General features: G+C 35.8%; 1 protein-coding gene across 1 annotated transcript in view; it reads left to right on the top strand.

The window, feature by feature from the left end:
• The window catches only part of Esf1 (ESF1 nucleolar pre-rRNA processing protein), a 48049-nt gene that overhangs the window by 7736 nt on the left and 21407 nt on the right, over positions 1 to 18906 (top strand). The window contains exons 4-9 of the mRNA XM_075962317.1: positions 1338 to 1451; positions 1993 to 2093; positions 2850 to 3002; positions 3967 to 4081; positions 6168 to 6315; positions 11155 to 11313. Coding sequence (XP_075818432.1) covers positions 1338 to 1451; positions 1993 to 2093; positions 2850 to 3002; positions 3967 to 4081; positions 6168 to 6315; positions 11155 to 11313 — 790 coding nt within the window. The remainder of the gene's footprint in view (positions 1 to 1337; positions 1452 to 1992; positions 2094 to 2849; positions 3003 to 3966; positions 4082 to 6167; positions 6316 to 11154; positions 11314 to 18906) is intronic.

The following is an 18906-nucleotide window of genomic DNA, read 5'->3' as shown; positions in this document are numbered from 1 at the left end:
TTGTAAGAGATAAGGTGGAAGGTCTAAGAATTTCCAGGTAGAGTCTTTTAAAATTTTGAGTGTGTGATCGTGTTGAAAATGGGGTTGTTTGATCTCTTCCTTTCCTGTATGTATCCCTTAAGTCAGTGGTTTTCAACTTTCCTAGTACTGCGACACTTTAATAAGTTCCTCATGTTGTGATGACCCCCCCAACCGTAAAGTTATTTTCATTGCAACTTCATAACTATAGTTTTGCTACTATTATGAATCATAATATAAATATTTTTAGAAATAGAGTTGCCAAAGGAGTAGTGACTCACAGGTTGGGAACCTCTGGCTTAAGTACTGTTTTGAATCAGAGTAGAGAAACTGGACACTGTTATCTCCTTCCTGATTTTAAAGGAAATGCTTTATTTTTCCCTATTTAGTATAATGCTAGGTATATATTTGTCTTATATAGACTTTATTATGTTGAGAAATGTTCCTCCTATTCCTAGTTTGTTTAGAAATTTTATCTTGAATTTGTGTTGATATTTATCAAAGGCCTTTTAGGACAGAACCTTTCTACAAATACTTCACTGGCCTTGAGCTTTCAGTGGTCCTTCTGCCTCTCTGGAATGCTGGGGTTTAAAGTATGTGTCATTGTGCTCAACAAGAATTTCTACATAAGTAATTTAAAGTACACAAAAGCTTTATGCTTGTTTGTGCTAGCAGTTTGTATTTATGTTCTTATTGCACCAGAAGTACATGCTTCGTGGTAACCCATTACCTTACTCCCTATCTTTAACACCGTTTTGGTTAAAACATCAGTTTGTGATCACATCCTGGTTCAAGAACTCTAAAAGTCGGGGGCTGGAGAGATGGCTCAGTGGTTAAGAGCACCACCTGCCCTTCCAAAGGTCCTGAGTTCAATTCCCAGCAACCACATGGTGGCTCATAACCATCTGTAATGAGATCTGGTGCCCTTTTCTGGCCTGCAGGCAGAGCACTGAGAATACTGTATACATAATAAATAAATAGATCTAAAAAAAAAAGAACTCTAAAAATCAATTTATAGATAATGCTTATCTCTTGTGGTTCTACTATTGTTTGCCTCACATTAAGCTCTCTCTGCATGTTAAATCAGTTAAATAACAGGTGCTGAGAAAGACTATACTACATGGTTTATCTTTCTGATTTCAAGCATTGAAAATGATACAGATCCCAGCACTTGGGAGGCAGAAGCAGGTGGATCTCTGTGAGTTAAAGGCCACCCTAGACTGTATAGTGAATTCCAGGACACCCCTGGACTACCTAGTGAGACTGTGTCACAAAAAAACCAGATTTTATAATAATTAATAATGCTTTAATATTCTCAGATTACACGCCGACTAGCAGTTTGCAACATGGACTGGGATAGGTTAAAGGCAAAAGATTTGCTGGCTCTGTTCAATTCTTTTAAGCCCAAAGGAGGAGTTGTATTTTCTGTAAAGGTGAGAATTGATTTCATTTAAAGTAAATATTTTTAGGTGTTTTAACTTAAATCTGACTTTGTTTCTAATTAAACTGACTTAATTTTCCTCTTCAAAAAAATATTTTATTAATCTGGAAATTGTCATACATTTAAGTATAAAACTGATGTAACAGGTATTTAAAGGGGGGAAGCAAATTATTATTTTTTGCTTTATATTTTAGTTTTGTGTGTATGCACAGATGTGTGATGGGAGTTAGAGGATCCCTTTCAAAAGTAGGTTATTTCCATATGACATGGGTTCTAGGGACAGAGTGCAGGTGTTTATGATGCTTTGTTTTTATCCCCATTTATTATATTCTGGCTAAAATTACTAAAGAAAATTCTTCAATATCCTTTATCTTTATGTAGTTAGAAATGAGTTTTCTTTTTTGCAGGGAGTTTGAAATGAGTTGTTTTTATTGAGCTGAGTCATGACTCTTGATGCCTTAGCTTTGACAGCTCTTCATATTATATATAAAAGAATGTATGAATTATATCAGCCCTATTTTTTTTGTGTTCAGATATATCCTTCGGAGTTTGGAAAGGAGAGGATGAAAGAAGAGCAAGTTCAAGGACCAGTAGAGTTATTGAGTATTCCTGAGGATGCCCCTGAAAAAGACTGGTACTGAGTCACTCCAGAATATAAAATTAACCCTAGTAAAGTCGTGTACTTCACTCAGACTAACACTTAGGATTCAGACAACTTGATGACTGATTATAGTTGATGGCACATTATGCCAGCATTTTGTGTGTATGCTTGGAAATGATGATTGCCGTATTTGAGAAAAAAGTTCATAATTATCTTCATTGCTATGAATTAGTTTTGTTTTTACCTTCATATTATATTTTTTGAGTGTTAAATAGAAAAATAAAGGAATAAAAAATGGTTTTATCGGATCTCTGTGAGTTCGAGACCAGCCTGGTCTACAGAGCTAGTTCCAGGACAGGCTCCAAAGCCACAGCGAAACCCTGTCTCGAAAAACCAAAAAATAAAAAATTTAAAAAAAATAAAAATGGTTTTATGTTATAGAAAACAACTGAAGTAGTTTTAAACCACTAGGTGGAGCTACATGTGCACTTAATAAAAATATTGGTTACCTGGATGGTAACAAAAGTGGCCGAGGAAGACCTTCAAGGAACAGAGTATAGTTAAGTAAAATTAAGCTTATAAAGTTCAGGTCTTGGCCAGCGAGATAGCTCAATGGGTAAAAGTACTTGTCGTCTAGTCTGACAACCTAAGGACCTAAATTCAACCCTCAGAATCCACCCACATGGTAGAAAGAGAACACTAACTCTTGAAAAAGTTGTTTTCTGACCTTTTAATGGAGAAGTTTCTGTGTTTTTGTATACATATGTTCAACTTAGTTTTCCCCATTAGGGCCTCTAGAGAGAAGCTGAGAGACTACCAGTTCAAACGATTGAAATATTATTATGCAGTAGTGGATTGTGATTCTCCTGAAACAGCAAGTAAGATTTATGAAGATTGTGATGGCCTGGAATTTGAAAGCAGTTGTTCTTTTATAGACCTAAGGTAACTCAATTCATGTCTTAACAGATGAATCTTACAATATAGCAAGATCATATGTAGTAAAATATTTGAATGAGTAGTACTTTCTTACATTCTAGAAAATGAACAAGAAAAAGCTAATATAATGAAGGAAAAGTAATTTATGAACCATTTCATTATTTATGTCCTTGAAATAATAATTCCTTCAAAAATATTTTTAAGATCTGTTTATTTTTACTTCATGTGCTGAGATCCCCTGAAATTGAAGTTGCAGATGGTTATGAGCCACCAGGTAGGAGGTGCCAGGATTCAAACCTAGATCCTCTGCATGAACCAACAGGTGCTCGTACCTGCTAAGCCGTGTCTCTACCACCTCTCCCAGTAGTTCTAGATACATTATATAGCAGTGCATTTTATATATGTGTGAGAAGAATCTCCTGTGTAAATTATAAAAGCCTAATTATAATAATCATAGATTATTTACTTTTCATCCCACATTCCCTAGCTTGATGCCTAAAATTAGTCATCTTGACTGATTTACATGTAAAGATTAATTACTTGTGAAATGAAGGCTTTGACTGAGATTATTCTTAATCAGCCTTAAACTTTCTTTATTTTTAGTGAATTTTCCTGATTATGGTACTCCAAATTGAGACTACTTACCTAGTAGTAATTCTATTTGATCTTTGAACTCTAAAATGAGTTAATGACTGTGTTATTGCATCTGGGTCTTTGGAAGATAGCTTATATTAACTAGTTCTTAATGCAGTCTCTCTCTATATAAAATTCTCTCAAATATAATGATATTTCAGATATATAGTTTACAAATTTCAGAGATATGCCAAGGTTGTTTCTAACCTTTTAGAAATTTTTATATTTGTGCTGTATGGAAACTATTATGTAGTGTATAAACTATCACTAATGAATAGAAAATCTATAACTCTAATAATCACTACAGTTTTTTTAAATAGATTTTACTTTTTTTTAGGTTTATACCAGATGATATTACTTTTGATGATGAGCCCAAGGATGTGGCCTCAGAAGTTGATCTAACAGCATATAAACCAAAATATTTCACATCCGCTGCAATGGGAACATCAACGGTATTTCTTAACTCTTAAAAGTGTATAGATGGGCCAAACATGGTAGCACATGGTTGTGATCCCAGCACTTGGGAAGTTGGACAAGGGTACCAGGAGCTCAAGAGTCAGCCTGCGATACATGAAACCCTGTATTAAAAAAAAAATTAAATGTGTAGCTAGACTCTTATTGTTATTTTCCCTCTATTTATCCATATACTTTAAACTAAATTCTTAAGACCTGAAAATGTATTTCAGTAGTAGAGAATTTGTCTAGCACATTTGGAAGCCCTGGGTTTTATCTTATATTCTTTTAATAGGCATTGTGTCAGTTATTAAATTCCTAGGGAATAGGAAGGACATAACTTTACCCCAAATGAGAGCTACACAGAATTATTGACCATTTGAAATAGGAGTACATTTTTCTGCAGATGTGATTTTAAAAGTTTTGTCATCAAAGGAAATAGACTAATTCAGTACTACTAGTTTTCATATTACTAAGAAGAAGATTGCTGGCCGGGTGTTGGTGGCTCACACCTTTAATCCTAGACGATTGTGCTCTTCCAAGAAAGCTGGTGTCATATCTGCTTGCTCCTTGCTGTGGAAGGGTATTCTGGTATTTGATTAGTTACAAATTATAGTAAAACCCCAGAGGAAGTGAATTCTAAAAGGTACAGCCACATCATGTTATTTTCTTTTTTTTTTTTTTTTTTTTAAATATTTATTTATTACGTATACAATATTCTGTCTGCGTGTATGCCTGCAGGTCAGAAGAGGGCATCAGACTTCATTACAGATGGTTGTGAGCCACCATGTGGTTGCTGGGAATTGAACTCAGGACCTTTGGAAGAGCAGGCAATGCTCTTAACCAGTGAGCCATCTCTCCAGCCCCACATCATGTTATTTTCAACACTTAAAATAGGTAGCATGTCTAGCCAGCTAGGCTGGAGATTCTGCGTCCTGATCTGTGTCACCAATAGCTGTTCTCCTTGCAGCAGCCATTTCATCACAGACTTACCAGAGTAGGGGTAGCTGAGTCCTGCGACTGGCTAGAAGTTCCAAGAGGGTGGCAAGGATTTTTTTAAGGATCTCATGATAAATTAGTGCCTAGCTTGTTGTCCTACTATGGAGAAATTGGACTTGAGCTTATTGTGCTATAAATGTAAAACCCTTCCACAGGGTACTGAATAAAGCAGTGCTTCTCAACCTGTGGGTCACGACCCCTTTGTAGTTTACACCTCACCTCTTTACCACTTTGCCTAAGACCATCGGAAAACACAGATATTTACATTATAACTCGTAACATTAGCAAATTGCAGTTATGAAGTAGCATATTTTATGATGGGGGAGGTCACCACAACATGAGGAGCAGCAGTGGTTGAGAGCCACCAGAATCTAGGCTAGGAGCCAGTCTCCCTCGGTTATATTCTCGATGAACTTACTTGCTATAGAGCTTGCTGTACTTATGATCATGAAAATCTTTGTCATCAGCGACTTTTCATCTTTTTAGGAAAATGTTACCTTTGATATTATGATGCTTTATTAACAGATTTCATGTCATCTATGACTCTACTGTCATTTTAGTTCTCTAGAAGAAAATCATGTTCTCACTGGTTAATAATGGTATTAACTTTTTCTGGTGCTTTTTGTTTTGTTTTTTAACCAGTGTTAACCTGTTTGTTCAGTAATATATTCAGTAATGAAATAGCTTTCATATAGCTGAGAATTAGGGGGAAGGTAAAAGTGGACACATGATTCTCTGTCCACAAATAGGGTGTCATTTATTAATCATGTCATTCATGTATTCTTTTTTTTTTTTCTAAACATGACCATGGTTGATCTTTGTATGTGCATTGTGATATTTTTGGAGGCGGGAGATAGCATCTCACTGTGTCTTTAGCTGGCCAGGAACTCTTATGTAGACCTGGCTGGCCTCTAACTCACAGAGATCCACCTCTGCTTCCAAAATGCTAGGATTAAAGGCATGCAAGCTCCACCTTGCGTAACATGCATTTTAACTGAATACTAAACATCGAAGTTAACAGTGTGCTTTAGTATTAGTTACCTCTGTGCTTTTGTTTGTTGTTTTATTTTCACTCTTTGGTTCAAGGTGGAGATCACTTGGGATGAGACTGATCATGAACGAATCACAACACTTAACAGAAAGTTTAAAAAGGAGGAGCTTTTGGACATGGACTTCCAGGCCTACTTAGCTTCCTCTAGTGAGGATGAAGAAGAAGAGGAAGAAGCACCACAAGGTACTTGCTAATTCTTTTACTGGGTGATTAATGGAACTATGTCTTTGGCAAAACTTAAAAAGATCTCCAAACTGTCTAGCATACTTATATGCATAGAATTATAAGCATGTATATGCATAGATACATGTTTGAAGGATCAGCAAGATTCTCGTTGGATGAAAGCACTTGTGCACACCTAATGACCTGACCGTGATCCCCAGAACCTATGATAGAGGAGAGCTGGCCACCACATGCATGCTTTGGTATAGTTATGTCCACCTACTTACACATACATACACATATACAGTAATAGTTAGAATAAATAAAAATGTTTTTAAATCCTAAATACTTTGCCAGCCTAATTTTCTATAGCCACAAAATTTATTTAAGCCCTAACATAATAAAAGTGCCTAACCTGTTAGACTTATAAATATATAAAATGCTGTTATGTTCCTCCAACACCTTATTTAGTTTTGAAATGATCTCTCTGTGTAGACTAGGCTCACACTGAAGTCACAGATTACAAAGATCCTCCTACCTCTGTTTCCCAAGGTCTGTGATTCATTTATAGGCATAGCCTATCACATTCAGTTTTTGCAGTGCTGAGCTCGGGTTGTTGTAAATGCTAGGCAAGGCCTCTGCTGACTGAGATCCATTCCCAACCCCACTCTAATGATCCTAAATAACTTTTGTACTTTTTTATTTAACACTATCTTATACTGCTCTTATTTTACATTTCCCTGGCTTCCATTGCTCTTTTTTTTTTTCTAAATCTCTTTCCTTCCGCTTTAAGTATTCATTAAGAAATACCTTTACTAAGAACTAGCTACTGACTAACTCTCTTGATGTTTGTTTTGTCTGAAAATGCCAGAAAATTTTGCTTTTGCTTGCAAAGGATTCTAAAATTGAATTCGCAAAGGCTTCTCTGAACCCACACTGATAATAACACCCCTCTGACTTCTGATTTGATTGGTGTTTATGAAGGTTGTCTGGAGATTTTCTTCTAAGAGTAGATTTATATGGGTGTATGTGTGGGTGGGTGGGTGGATGGATGGATGTTGAATTTGGGGTTTTTTGGGGTCCATTCAATTCACAGTGATATCTTTTTTTTCAGTATTGATGTTCTCAGTCATTTGATTTTTCTCCTGCCCTTCTATAACTCTCTTTAAATATGCATTAAATCTTTCCATTGTATCTTCTCTCTTTAGATGTTTTTGATTTGGGGCTTTATGTGTACTAGGCAAGCACTCTACTACTGAGATAAATCCCTAAGACATTTCTGTTCTCTTACATTTTCCCCGGTACTTCATTGTTCGTGTGTGTGTGTGTGTGTGTGTGTGTGTGTGTGTGTGTGTGTGTGTGTGTGTGTGTGTTGAGAGTGTCATTTCAGCAGTGTACCTACCCACTTAATTCTTTATCTTGGTTATTATCTATTTTACTTCTAGAATTCCTCTGTGCCTATTTGTCAAGACAACAATGCACTTTTTGGTAGTTCAGTCTTTTAAGTTTGATATTTGTCTGGTACTCCCTCTGGACCTCTGCTTAATTCCAGAGGATTAGTTTAACTTCCTCCTCCTGTGAATTTTCAGTTGTGTCCTTTGTATTCTTAATAGTCTTCCATTGAGTTCACAGCTATAGATCAGTCAATGGGAAGTTCTCAGAAATAATGTAGATCTTAAAACACTTGGATAATCCTTGTGATATTCCATTCTATTTTTGATTTTGACATAGTAATTCTTCATTAACTTTTCAATTCTTTCAAGCTTCAATTTCATTTTGTAATCCCTTTGAAATTTTTAGAAAGATTTTAAAAATACTGTATCTAGCTGGGTGGTGGTAGCACACGCCTTTCATCCAGTACTAGGGAGGCAGAGACAAGGCTGGTGGATCTCTGTGAGTTCGAGGCCAGCCCGGTCTACAAAGCAAGTTCCAGGACAGCCAGAGCTGTTACAGGGAAACCCTGTCTTGAAAAAACAAGAGAGACAGAGACAGAGAAAGACTGATAGTATCTGCTGTTACATCTTTGCTATTCTCATCTAATAGAATTACTAAACAGTAAAAATTATGAGTTTGGTGCTGACAGAAAATGAAAAACCAGAAATGTTAAACATAAGTATAAATATTTTAAATCAACAAGAAAGAATATAATTTATAGTTTAACATTTTTCTTTTTTGTTATTTTTGTTTGTTTTTTTTGTTTTTCGAGATGGGGTTTCACTGTGCAGCTCTGGCTGTCCTGGAACTCGTCTTGTAGACCAGGTTGGCCTTAAACTGACAGAGATCTGCCTGCCTCTGCCTTCCATTGCTGGGCTTAAAGATGTGCACCACCACCGCCTAGCAGTTTAACATTTTCCTTTTACATAGTGTATTATTTCTATAAAGGCATATGAAAGAATAGATACTTTTCTAGTTTAAACATAGGGTTATTAAGCCTTGACTGTGTTAGTTTCTGAATGATCTGTTGTTTGTTTTCATGTCACTGAAAGTAGTTCTTTATCCTTAGAAGTTTGCCATAAAATACTGTTTTACAGTATTAATGTAAGGTAAAGAAAATTGTGTTTAATAGCTTTTGTTAATAAAATTATATAATTCTTTAAATATTCTTAGCTTTTGAAAATGAATAGTTTTCAGGCTAGTGAGATGGTTCAATGGCTCCTGAGTGTGATCCCTGGAACCCACCCACATAGCAGAAGGAGAGGACAACTCCTAAAAGTTCTCTTGGTACATGCATACACACAATAAATAAATGTAATGAAAGCTTAATAAAGAGCTTACATAATTTGCTGTGGTACTTATTGTATATTACATTTTAAGGTCTTGGTGACTGGTGCTTCTTAATCTTTTTCATGAATTTGAATGTTATATTTCTTAATGTCTATAGCATAGCCTTCTCACAGACCTTTATAACCTTTCCGCCATAAATAAGAAGGATGAAGTCTCTTTGTCTCCCATAGGCATGGAAAAGGTACATTTATTTGCCTATGTGGACATTTTGTGCTTTTCTGATAAGCATTACTTTTCCGATATATTTAATATCTTGGACTCTGTTGGGGATATAACTCAATGGCAGAGTGCTAAGCTTCATAAAAAACAGTGTTCAGCCGTCAGTATTGTAAAATAGGAAATAAGCCAAACTTAGACCCTGCTGGTTTCAGAACTTGACTTAAGCACAGTGAAAACAAAGTCAAGTTTTCTTAGCACCTGGTTCCTTCCTTCTGTAGCTGTGAAACAAGAATTATAATGATACCTGGCTCATAGACTGAAATGATGTCTATAAAGTATTTAGCATAGTATTTTATATCCGCTATTTTAATTTTAACCCTTAAAACTAGACATTAATATCTTTCACTTTGAAATATACTAATTGTTTTTCCAAAAGCATCCTTTTTCTTCAGTATTTAAATTGATTACAAACCTACTTTAATCTGTAACTTAGTGCCTCTGACTAGTAAATTTGGACACTAAATGTTCCTGATAGTTGTCTATAAGAGTAGCTCACTATTTGAATTTAGTTTTTTTAAATGTTATGTACTGTTAAGGTGCTCATAAAATGTTGTCCTTGAGTTAGGAAAACAGAGCTGCATGAATTACCCACACTCTAGAGCTTCAGAAAATACAGTTTTAGTACTGGAGAAAATCAGTTTAAAGTGAGCATCAGAGACTCACCACTAAAATTCCAACCTGGAAGGAGCTTGCTTCTAGTTATGTTTTCAGAAGTAAGTTTTTAATAGAATGAAATACATTGCCATTTTGTTAATGTGTTCCTCATGTTTTATCCATTGAATACATGACAAATTTCCATCCACCATTATTATTATGGCACAAACAGCAAAATATGAGCTTCAGCTGTTGGAGTGAAAATATGAAAGTGTGTTAGGATGATGGAAAGAAAGCCCACAGCCGTTCATTCGCTTAGAAAGAAAAGTAACTTTTAAATGTTTACTTAGCAAATTTTTGTTTTCCTTTTGAAAATCATCTTTTTGAAGATGTAAAAGCAAGGTGTTAGCACTGCTCCGTGCATATATCAGAGTTTTGGTGACCAGAGGTTACAAAGACGGGAGCGTCACTGTTTCACTTCCAAACTTTCCTCCGCTGGTGATGTTTAATGAATTTGATAAGTTTGTGTGTTTTATATTAAAACCCAGATTTCTAATTTATGTTACTGACTTGAAGAATTTGCAATGAAACTGTAGAAAAACAAACTTTATGGTTTGATTTTTCTCTGATGTTTGTTACCCATGAATTTTACCATGACTGTTTCTTCACATTTTAATTTTTATGAAACTAGAATTCAGAAATATTAGTTGTCTTTCCACATGGTGAAAGTAGTTGAATTAGCTCCTAGTGTTTTTGTCTTTATCATTGGTTGTTGAGCAACAGTCTAAGAGTAAATGTGCTTATTCACAGTCAAATGGAAAGGACTTCGTAGTCTCAGGTTTGTGCTCTAAATGACCTCCTTACCTGCTCTGTGCGGCCTGAGAAGCTCGGCCCATCTGTCCCCAGCAACACTCAGGCCCCTTCTGCTGAACAGAGCCTTTTTAAAGCCGCTGTGCTAAAGGCAAATGACAAAGAGGGGACTGAGATGTCACTCTTAATGCTCTTGCAGTTTACACAGAAGGGAATGTTGTGTAGTACTCTACAATGCTATGACTAACTTCACTGCCTCTGGGTCTTATTGAGTACAAGACTGAAGTCCTTTTCATTTTCACAAGTTGAAGACTGACTTTATGTTCTGTGGTTGCAGGGTTTCTTTGACAACACTTTTTAGCTGTATCCTGAAGAGACCAAGAGACCTAAACAGTAAAGTTGGAAAATACATATTTCTCTTTTTTTAAATAAGATTAATTTTGTTTTATTTAGGTGAGGATGGAGTCAGTGTAGAAGATGGGAAAACAAAGAAATATCAGAAGGATGATGAAGAACAAATTGCTAAATATAGAGAGCTCTTGCAAGTTATTAAAGAAAAGGAGAAAAAAGGAAAAGAAAATGATATGGAAATGGAGATCAAGTGGGTTCCAGGTAAGATTTGATTTTAAGTAAAAGTTTTCTTCTGAATGCATTTAGATGTAATCGTAAAGATGCTAACACCTCTTCAGATGCATGCTTTTTTAAAAAGTTCTGTTTTCCAAAAATGTTTTGGTAAGGAAATGGTATTTAATTCACCTCATAATTAATGTTTTATGTTCTTTTTCCATTTTTATCCTAAATTTTCTCATTTTGATTATATTCTTTCCCCTCTCCCTACTCTTCCCAAGTTCTCCCTACCCACTCAACATCATGTTCTTTTTCAGAAAAAGGAAAGAAAAAAAATTATTTTAAAAAAGATAAAAATCAAAACAAACTAAAAAGAAAATATATAAGATTAAAAATAACCCAAAATGACAAAATGCATACACAAACACACACAAAAAAAAACCAAAAAGGCATCTGTTTTATATTGGCCTACTACTTCTGAGCATGGAGCCTACACTAGCATGTGGTTGATATGCCCAGTGTCATTCCATTACAGAAGGCTGATTTTTCCCTTTCCTAGTAGGTGCCAATTGCAAATCTCTTCGTGGTTAGGGATAGGGCTGTCTCAGTGATGGGATTTTGTCTGACGTGAACCTGTGATTCCTTCTGAAGACTACACCAGTGGTAAAGCTGTAAGTGTCATAGGCCTTTCTTGTTAGAGACACTTGGAATTGTGATCCTTACTCTTTTTTTTTTTAAGTTTATTTATTTATTATGTATACAGTATTCTCAGTATTCTGTCTGCATGTATGCTTGCAGGCCAGAAGGGGGCACCAGATCTCATTACAGATGGTTGTGAGCTACCATGTGATTGCTGGGAACTGAACTCAGGACTCTCTGAAGGGCAGGCAATGCTCTTAACCACTGAGCCATCTCTCCAGCCCCTGTGATCCTTACTCTTGAGAAGGAGGAATGGGGTCCAGAGAAGCATCAGCAAGAGCACTCTATCTCCCCCAGCCAGAGAGTTCCCCTTTCTTCCTGTCTTGGGCCAGAGTGCAGGGGTCCATCTTTTTCTCCACGTGTCTTCCCTCCACTATTCAAAACAGTGTTCCCATTTTATTCTAGTGTCTGCTCTTTAGCCTTGTCCTTTTCCCTGTCTTTCTTTGATCTCTGTACTTTTCATGTCTTCCACTGGGAAGCGTACACAAGAAGCAGGGACAAGCATATATGACTATTGAATTATTCATTCTTTATTCAGAAACAAAATGTTTCGAATCAGTTGTGCATTCATTTTGTTAGGTATCCCTTATCCAAACATTTCATTTTCAAACATCTTAAAACCTGTTCAGTATTTATTTTTGGCTATTTCTTTATTTCCATTTATTGCCAATGTATTCATGATTTGAAATATATTCACAAAATGGTTTTTGCTCATAACTTTTTTAAAAGCCAGCTGTTTTAAATTTTGAGTTGAAGTCCAGGGATATGACTCAGTAATAGCGTAGTTGTCTAGCAAGACCCTGGGTTAAGTCCCTAGTGCCACAGTGGGGTTGTAGGGTAGTTAAAGAATGAGGTGTAACTCAGTGGCTGAGTACTTGTCTAACTTGAATGAGTTCCCAAGTTTGATCTTTAGAACCACAAACTCTCCAAATGCCATACCCAAAACAGCTAGCCTTAGGCTGAAAATAAAAGGGGGAATGAGTTGAGAGGAGAGCATCAAATGGAAACCTGAGCTTAAACATGAGCTAAAAGATTTGCAGTTTGCCTCCTAGTGTGATGATGGAAAAGAAAATTTATATGGTAACTACAAATTCTCACAGCTGTTAGGTGCTTAGAATTTTAAAGCTTAATCAACCTTGACTCATCCACTTAAGGGGTTGGCTAAGGAAGCTTTGTAAGGTAATAAACTGAATACTGTGTAAATATCATTTGAAACATTTGTGAACTGTATAATTAAAAAGAGAAGCAGGAGCTAGAGAGAGATGGTTCAGCAGTTAAGAGCACTTACGCTTCTTGCAGAGGACCTGGGTTTGATTTTCAACACCCATGTGATGGCTCACAACTTTCTGTAACTCCAGTTCCTGTGGCCTTGACACCCTCTTCTATCCTTCAGGGGCTTTTGCCTAAATGTGTTGCAAGCACACACGCATGCATAAAAATAAATAACTTAATAAATAAAATTTAATGGTAAGTTTAATAAAAAAAAATAATTTTAAAATGAGAAGCCACTCAAGTTATCTAAAAGTGTTCCTAGCCCATTTTCTCTATAGCGTTGCTAGTCACTTTCTCAGTTTCCTGGATTATTGAAAGACAATTTTCTTCCTTAATAATATTAAAGTAAAACTAGGGATGCTTTCTATGCTGGTTATATTACATTTTGTTTCTGTTTCACTTATAGTTTTATATTTTTCTAGTGTTTATTATAAGACCTAGGTTTGGGTTTTTTAAGATTTTTAATTTTTTTTTTTATTTCTTGAGATTATAATACAGTTACATAACTTTCCTCATCCCTTCCTCCTTCCAAGCCCATATATGCTGTCTTGCTCTCTTTCAAATTCATGTCCTGTTTTTACATCAATTGTTGTTGCATAAATGTGAGTGTGTATGTGTGTGCATAATTTTTAAATACAAAAATACAGTCTGTTCATTCTGTAGAATGTTACTAGTATGTGTATGTTTTCTTCAGGGCTGACCATTTAGTTTTATATAACCAGTTTGTATGCTTTTCCTTGGGGAGGACTATTTCTACTGTTCTTAGCATTCTTTAGTTGCCTGTACTTTCTCTGTGAACTTACGCCTTGTGAGCATTGATGTCATCCTTGTTTAGGTGGTCATATTGATAAGACTTTCTAGATATAGCTTCTGACATTCCTAGGAGGCATAGTGTCGCAGAAAATCCCAATTCCTCTGGCAGTTAACAGCCTTTCTGTCCCTCTTCCACAATGATCCTTTGCTCCTTAGGCCTGGGAGTTGTACTGTAGATGTATCCTTTGGAACTAGGCTCTGCAAACTGCATTTTGATTGGTTGTGGTTTTCTGTGATGGCCTCCATGTGTTGCAACAAGAAATTTCCTTGATGAGAGGTGAGGACTACACTTATTTGTAGACATAATGACTAATATTCAGAATATAGTTAGGGATTCTGCTGGCTTAGGTTCTCCTAAGATACATGATTCACTAGCCCTATGTAGTTGCCTAGGTTTCTAGTACCAGATATGATTTCCCTCTTGTTGGGTTAGTTTTTTGGATTTTTTTAAAAGATTTTTATTTATTTTTATTTTATGTATATTGATGTTTTTGTGATAACCAAAATGAATCATGAAAAAGAAAAGATAGAGTTTCTGATGGTCTATCCTCAGAGCTACCTCTGCTGGTGAGACTGAGTGTTGCAGGTTAGAGTAGGGAGAACACCTGCTGTTGTGGGTAGGCTAGGTCAGGCTACATCTTAACCCCTTCCCGGAAGAAGAAAATGTATGTGTGTTGAGGAAGCCAGTTCAGAACGTGCTACATTGGGTTCCTGGCTTTTAAAGTGTGTTTACCCTCTTTGCCATATTAGACTTTAATATGGTATGGTTGTTTTGCTTATTTTTAACTCTTGCCTGTAATTAATTGAATACCATAGTCCTGAATAATATCTCTCATCAACTGAAAATTACTCTGCCATTTTCCTCTTAAAGTCCTAAGTTTTCTTCTTCTCTGATTTCTCTTGTAGAAATCATGTTTGGTGTATGTCTGATAACTCTTGGCTTCTGTGCCTTTGGATCTACACGACTTGCTGGGTAATTTCTTTAGTTCTGCTTTTATTTCATTAATTCTCTCTGTAATATATATGTATTTTAACTTAGACACTGACTTGGTGTTTATCTCTGGGAGTTGCTTTTTTTCTTTTTTCCTATAAACTTGTCTCATCTGTTTGAAAATCTTTTTTTTTTAATTTCCTCTTTTGCTTTTTTAAGTGCTGATTTGTATTTTGTAATCTCAGTTTTCAAATCCATAGTCCGTGGTTCTGTCTTACTGGTTTTTATTTCTGCTTTCTTTAGCTCGTAGGGAATTTTAATTGGAATCTTCCTGTCTCGGATCTTTCTCTTCTTACAGGAACTCTGTATCAGAAGGTCTACTTTTAGAGAGTGTTTGTCAGGTGCCTGGAGGCATTTCTAATCCAAGACCTATCAAATTTTTAAGTTGGTGTATTTGGGACCACACAAGTAGTGTGACTTCCAACCACAAGTCCATGGGTTTGTGGGCTGTGGTTACAGAATCTCTGAGGGAGTATTTTTACTCCCCCTGAACTGTAGGGGGAGGCTCACCATCTACGGGGGGGCACATTTAAGGATCCTGGGACCTCCCACTATGATCAGACTCCAAACGTCCCCTGCCTCCTTGGCTAGCAGCCCATAACGACCCCAGATCCATACTAGACCATATTAGCTTAGTTTGTATCCCCAAGGAAAACTTCTGCTTCTGAACTGGTTTAATATTTCTATTTGAGCTTTCTTTTTGAGACTTGACTCAGGAATTTTTTTCTTTGTACCTTAGGCATTCGTGTAAAAGATTTCATTCATTTCCTACCTGGCCTATAAATGTATAAAAGTAATAATAGTCCATATAATTTCTCAGTCTTTGCTGTAAGTTCCCAGACTTGACCAGATGTCAGTCTGCTAATATGAGGATATCTTGGTATTATGTTACTATGCTTACAAACTGCTTGAGAGGCAAAGAAAACATACAGATAAACTTGAGAGAAATACAAGAAACAATAGCTCCCTAATGAGGCCCACATGTCTTGTATTTGAAGTCAGTGTTGTAGGACACTGAACTTTAAGAAGCAGGCATTGAGGACTGCTTGATGTGTAGTAAAATTAATGCCCTTGAAAGTGGAAGCCGTCATTGTTTTAAGGGCGACTGGAAGGGGATTTAGAAGAGTTAGAGACAAATAACTGAAATTCTAGACAAACATAAAGCATTTACTTTAGGCAATAACAACAAAAAGTAGCACCTATTCAGTGAATACTTAGGCCACATCTTTCGTGGGTATTTATTAAATGTTTGGGGAGATGCACAATTAGTTATGTGTGCAGAAATTCCCAGTCTGGGCATCTTTCTTAAGACTTAGTATTCTCTTTTTAACTCTTGTTTTCACATGGTAAATGTAACAGGATTCTAATAGTGTTGAGTGCAACATTTGTTGACTCTGACTGACTGACAGCTTTAGCTATTTGCTGTTGTTACAGCAGCTAGTTTTTATTTTCCTTTCCAATTCCATGTGTTGCTCCCAGTCAGTGGGATGGAACAGATTTGAGTCACTTTTTCTTTCACTTGCTTTCTTATTCTATAGCCGTTTATAAGATGTGCACTGTAGGACCCTCACTGGTCACTAATCTAGACCTAGTGTCCCTTTGACGCTTGTCATGTGGGTAAATGTATCCTTCCTTGTCCTCATGCCTTCTAAAACCTAGGACCCAGAATGGATTCCACATTTGGAGTTTTGGTGTTAGTGACGTGGTTGCTAACATTTTTAAAGTGTTTGGAATTGAGTGCTACATAGTCTAATTTTTAACACACACAAGAATTTTAAGAGATTGATATGTAAGTGTTCATAAATACTCCCAGTAAATCCTAAGCCCTTAATTAGGTAAAAGAAAAAAAAAGTGGCAGTTTTGACCTATATGAAAATTCTTAAAACATGCATTTTGTTTTTATAAACAAAGCCTGTAATAGTATCTAGTTGAGTTATTTTAAATCATTCATACTCTGTCCTTTGAAGACTTTTCAAATATTTCGTGTGGATAAGGTCAGAAGGAATGTATATTCTTGTAGATTTTATAGGAATATTTATGAGTTTTTATATGCACAGAAACTGCCAAAATCATTCTGAATATGTTATGCTTGTTAAATTATTATTGTCATCTTGAATAATCTGCACTCATGGCTCACTGTAGAAGGAACTTTACCCTTAGTTGTGGTACTGTTGATATCTTTAATTTATTAGTCCATGGATATATGCATAAAGATTTTTTAAACCAATTTGTACAAAACTAAAAGCAGTAAAATGAAGTTGTTTTTCAGTCACAAAGTGGCTTCTCTTAAATGAGGCTAAACTGGCTCCGAAGAATGTTCTTGTGCATTTGCCAAGAGACTTCTGGGATGGGCATATTTTTAAGAACTCAGAACATAAACAACTGTGATCTGTGGCAAGAGATTTCAGTGACCTCATGATGACAACGAGAACAAAGCATTTTTAAGTATTGTGGTGGTGTTAACTCATTGCAATGTGTTTGTTCTTCTATTTTGGTATATTAGTGAAAGCCAGGCAAAGAGAACTACAGACTGACTTGAATTTAAGATACTGTTTCTTTTTTGCTAGAAACAGACTAAGTTCCAAAGAAGTATTATTTCCTAAGGATAAATATTGCATGCATGAACCAGTTAGAGACAGAAGCCATTTAGACCTTAGAGTTTTGATTCACTTTTTTGTTGGAAATAATATGTTCTAAACATCAAAGATCAAACACTTGGCAGGAAATAAGAATCCTTCCTTCAAATGGATCAAGACAGACATGTTTATTAAGTACTTACTGTGTGTTTGGGACTATGCTAAATATTATGGAATGTGAAAGAAAGTGAGTCCACACTGATTTTAGTATACAGAACTGACATATGCCGGTGGGACTTAGAAAGCAGAGCTATAGAATCTAGTACCAAATAAAATGACATTTCACTTACATAATGCAAAAATAATCACATAATCCCTTTTCAGTAATTACCTCTACCCAAGTGTGGTGGCACATGCCTTTTCCTCCCAGCTCTTGAGAGGTAAAGGCAAGTGGATCTTTGTGAGTTCACATCATGAGTTCTAGACCAAACCTTGTCTCAAAAAACTAAAATGAAAAGATATTAAAGATTTAACTATTATCTAATAATATAATAGTATGTTTTTGAAAGTTGAGATAGACTGATTATATGCTGAACTATATGCATTATATATGTCACTTTATCTTGTTATGTGAAATCAACATTTTTTTTTTTCAGAATTTAGTGTCTTCTATGTGAGGATCTCACCTTAAATTCCCTAGGTACATTACTGGTTCGTTTGAGTATCTGTATATGACTTTGTATCACTCATATACCTCCTGAAAACTATGTACTAATATGAAATGTTTTTTCTCATAAAGAATGGGTTTTAATGATTCATTTTATGTGCTTGTATATTAAGCACTCGGTGGTATGCTTGGTGCCTTCAGAAGACAAGAGGGCTTTGGATCCCTAGAACTGGATTTTGTGGTGTAAGGACTTCCTACACCAGTTTTGAGCCACCATGTGGGTGCTGGGAATCAAACGTGGGTCCCCTAAAAGAGCAATCAGTGCTGTTAGCTTCTGAGCTATCTCTTCAACCCCAGATACATTTTTTTTTAATTGAAGATTGTATTTCTGTTTTGGTATCTAACAAATCAGAGTTCCTACCATCAGTATTTCATAAAAATAAATAAATAAATAAAAACTTGAGAATACATGTAATTTAATACTTTTCTAGGTCCTAGGAATTTGGAGACTAAATCTTTACCTAACAGCCAGGAAATAGACCTTAGAACTCAGCTGTTTCAACCTGGATTTTCATCCCCACAGCCTAAAGCACTATTGTTAGTAGTTCTGTATATTTGTA

This window comes from Microtus pennsylvanicus, chromosome 2, assembly GCF_037038515.1.
Source record: "Microtus pennsylvanicus isolate mMicPen1 chromosome 2, mMicPen1.hap1, whole genome shotgun sequence".
Lineage (NCBI taxonomy): Eukaryota > Metazoa > Chordata > Mammalia > Rodentia > Cricetidae > Microtus > Microtus pennsylvanicus.
This window is presented reverse-complemented; position numbering and strand designations above follow the sequence as displayed.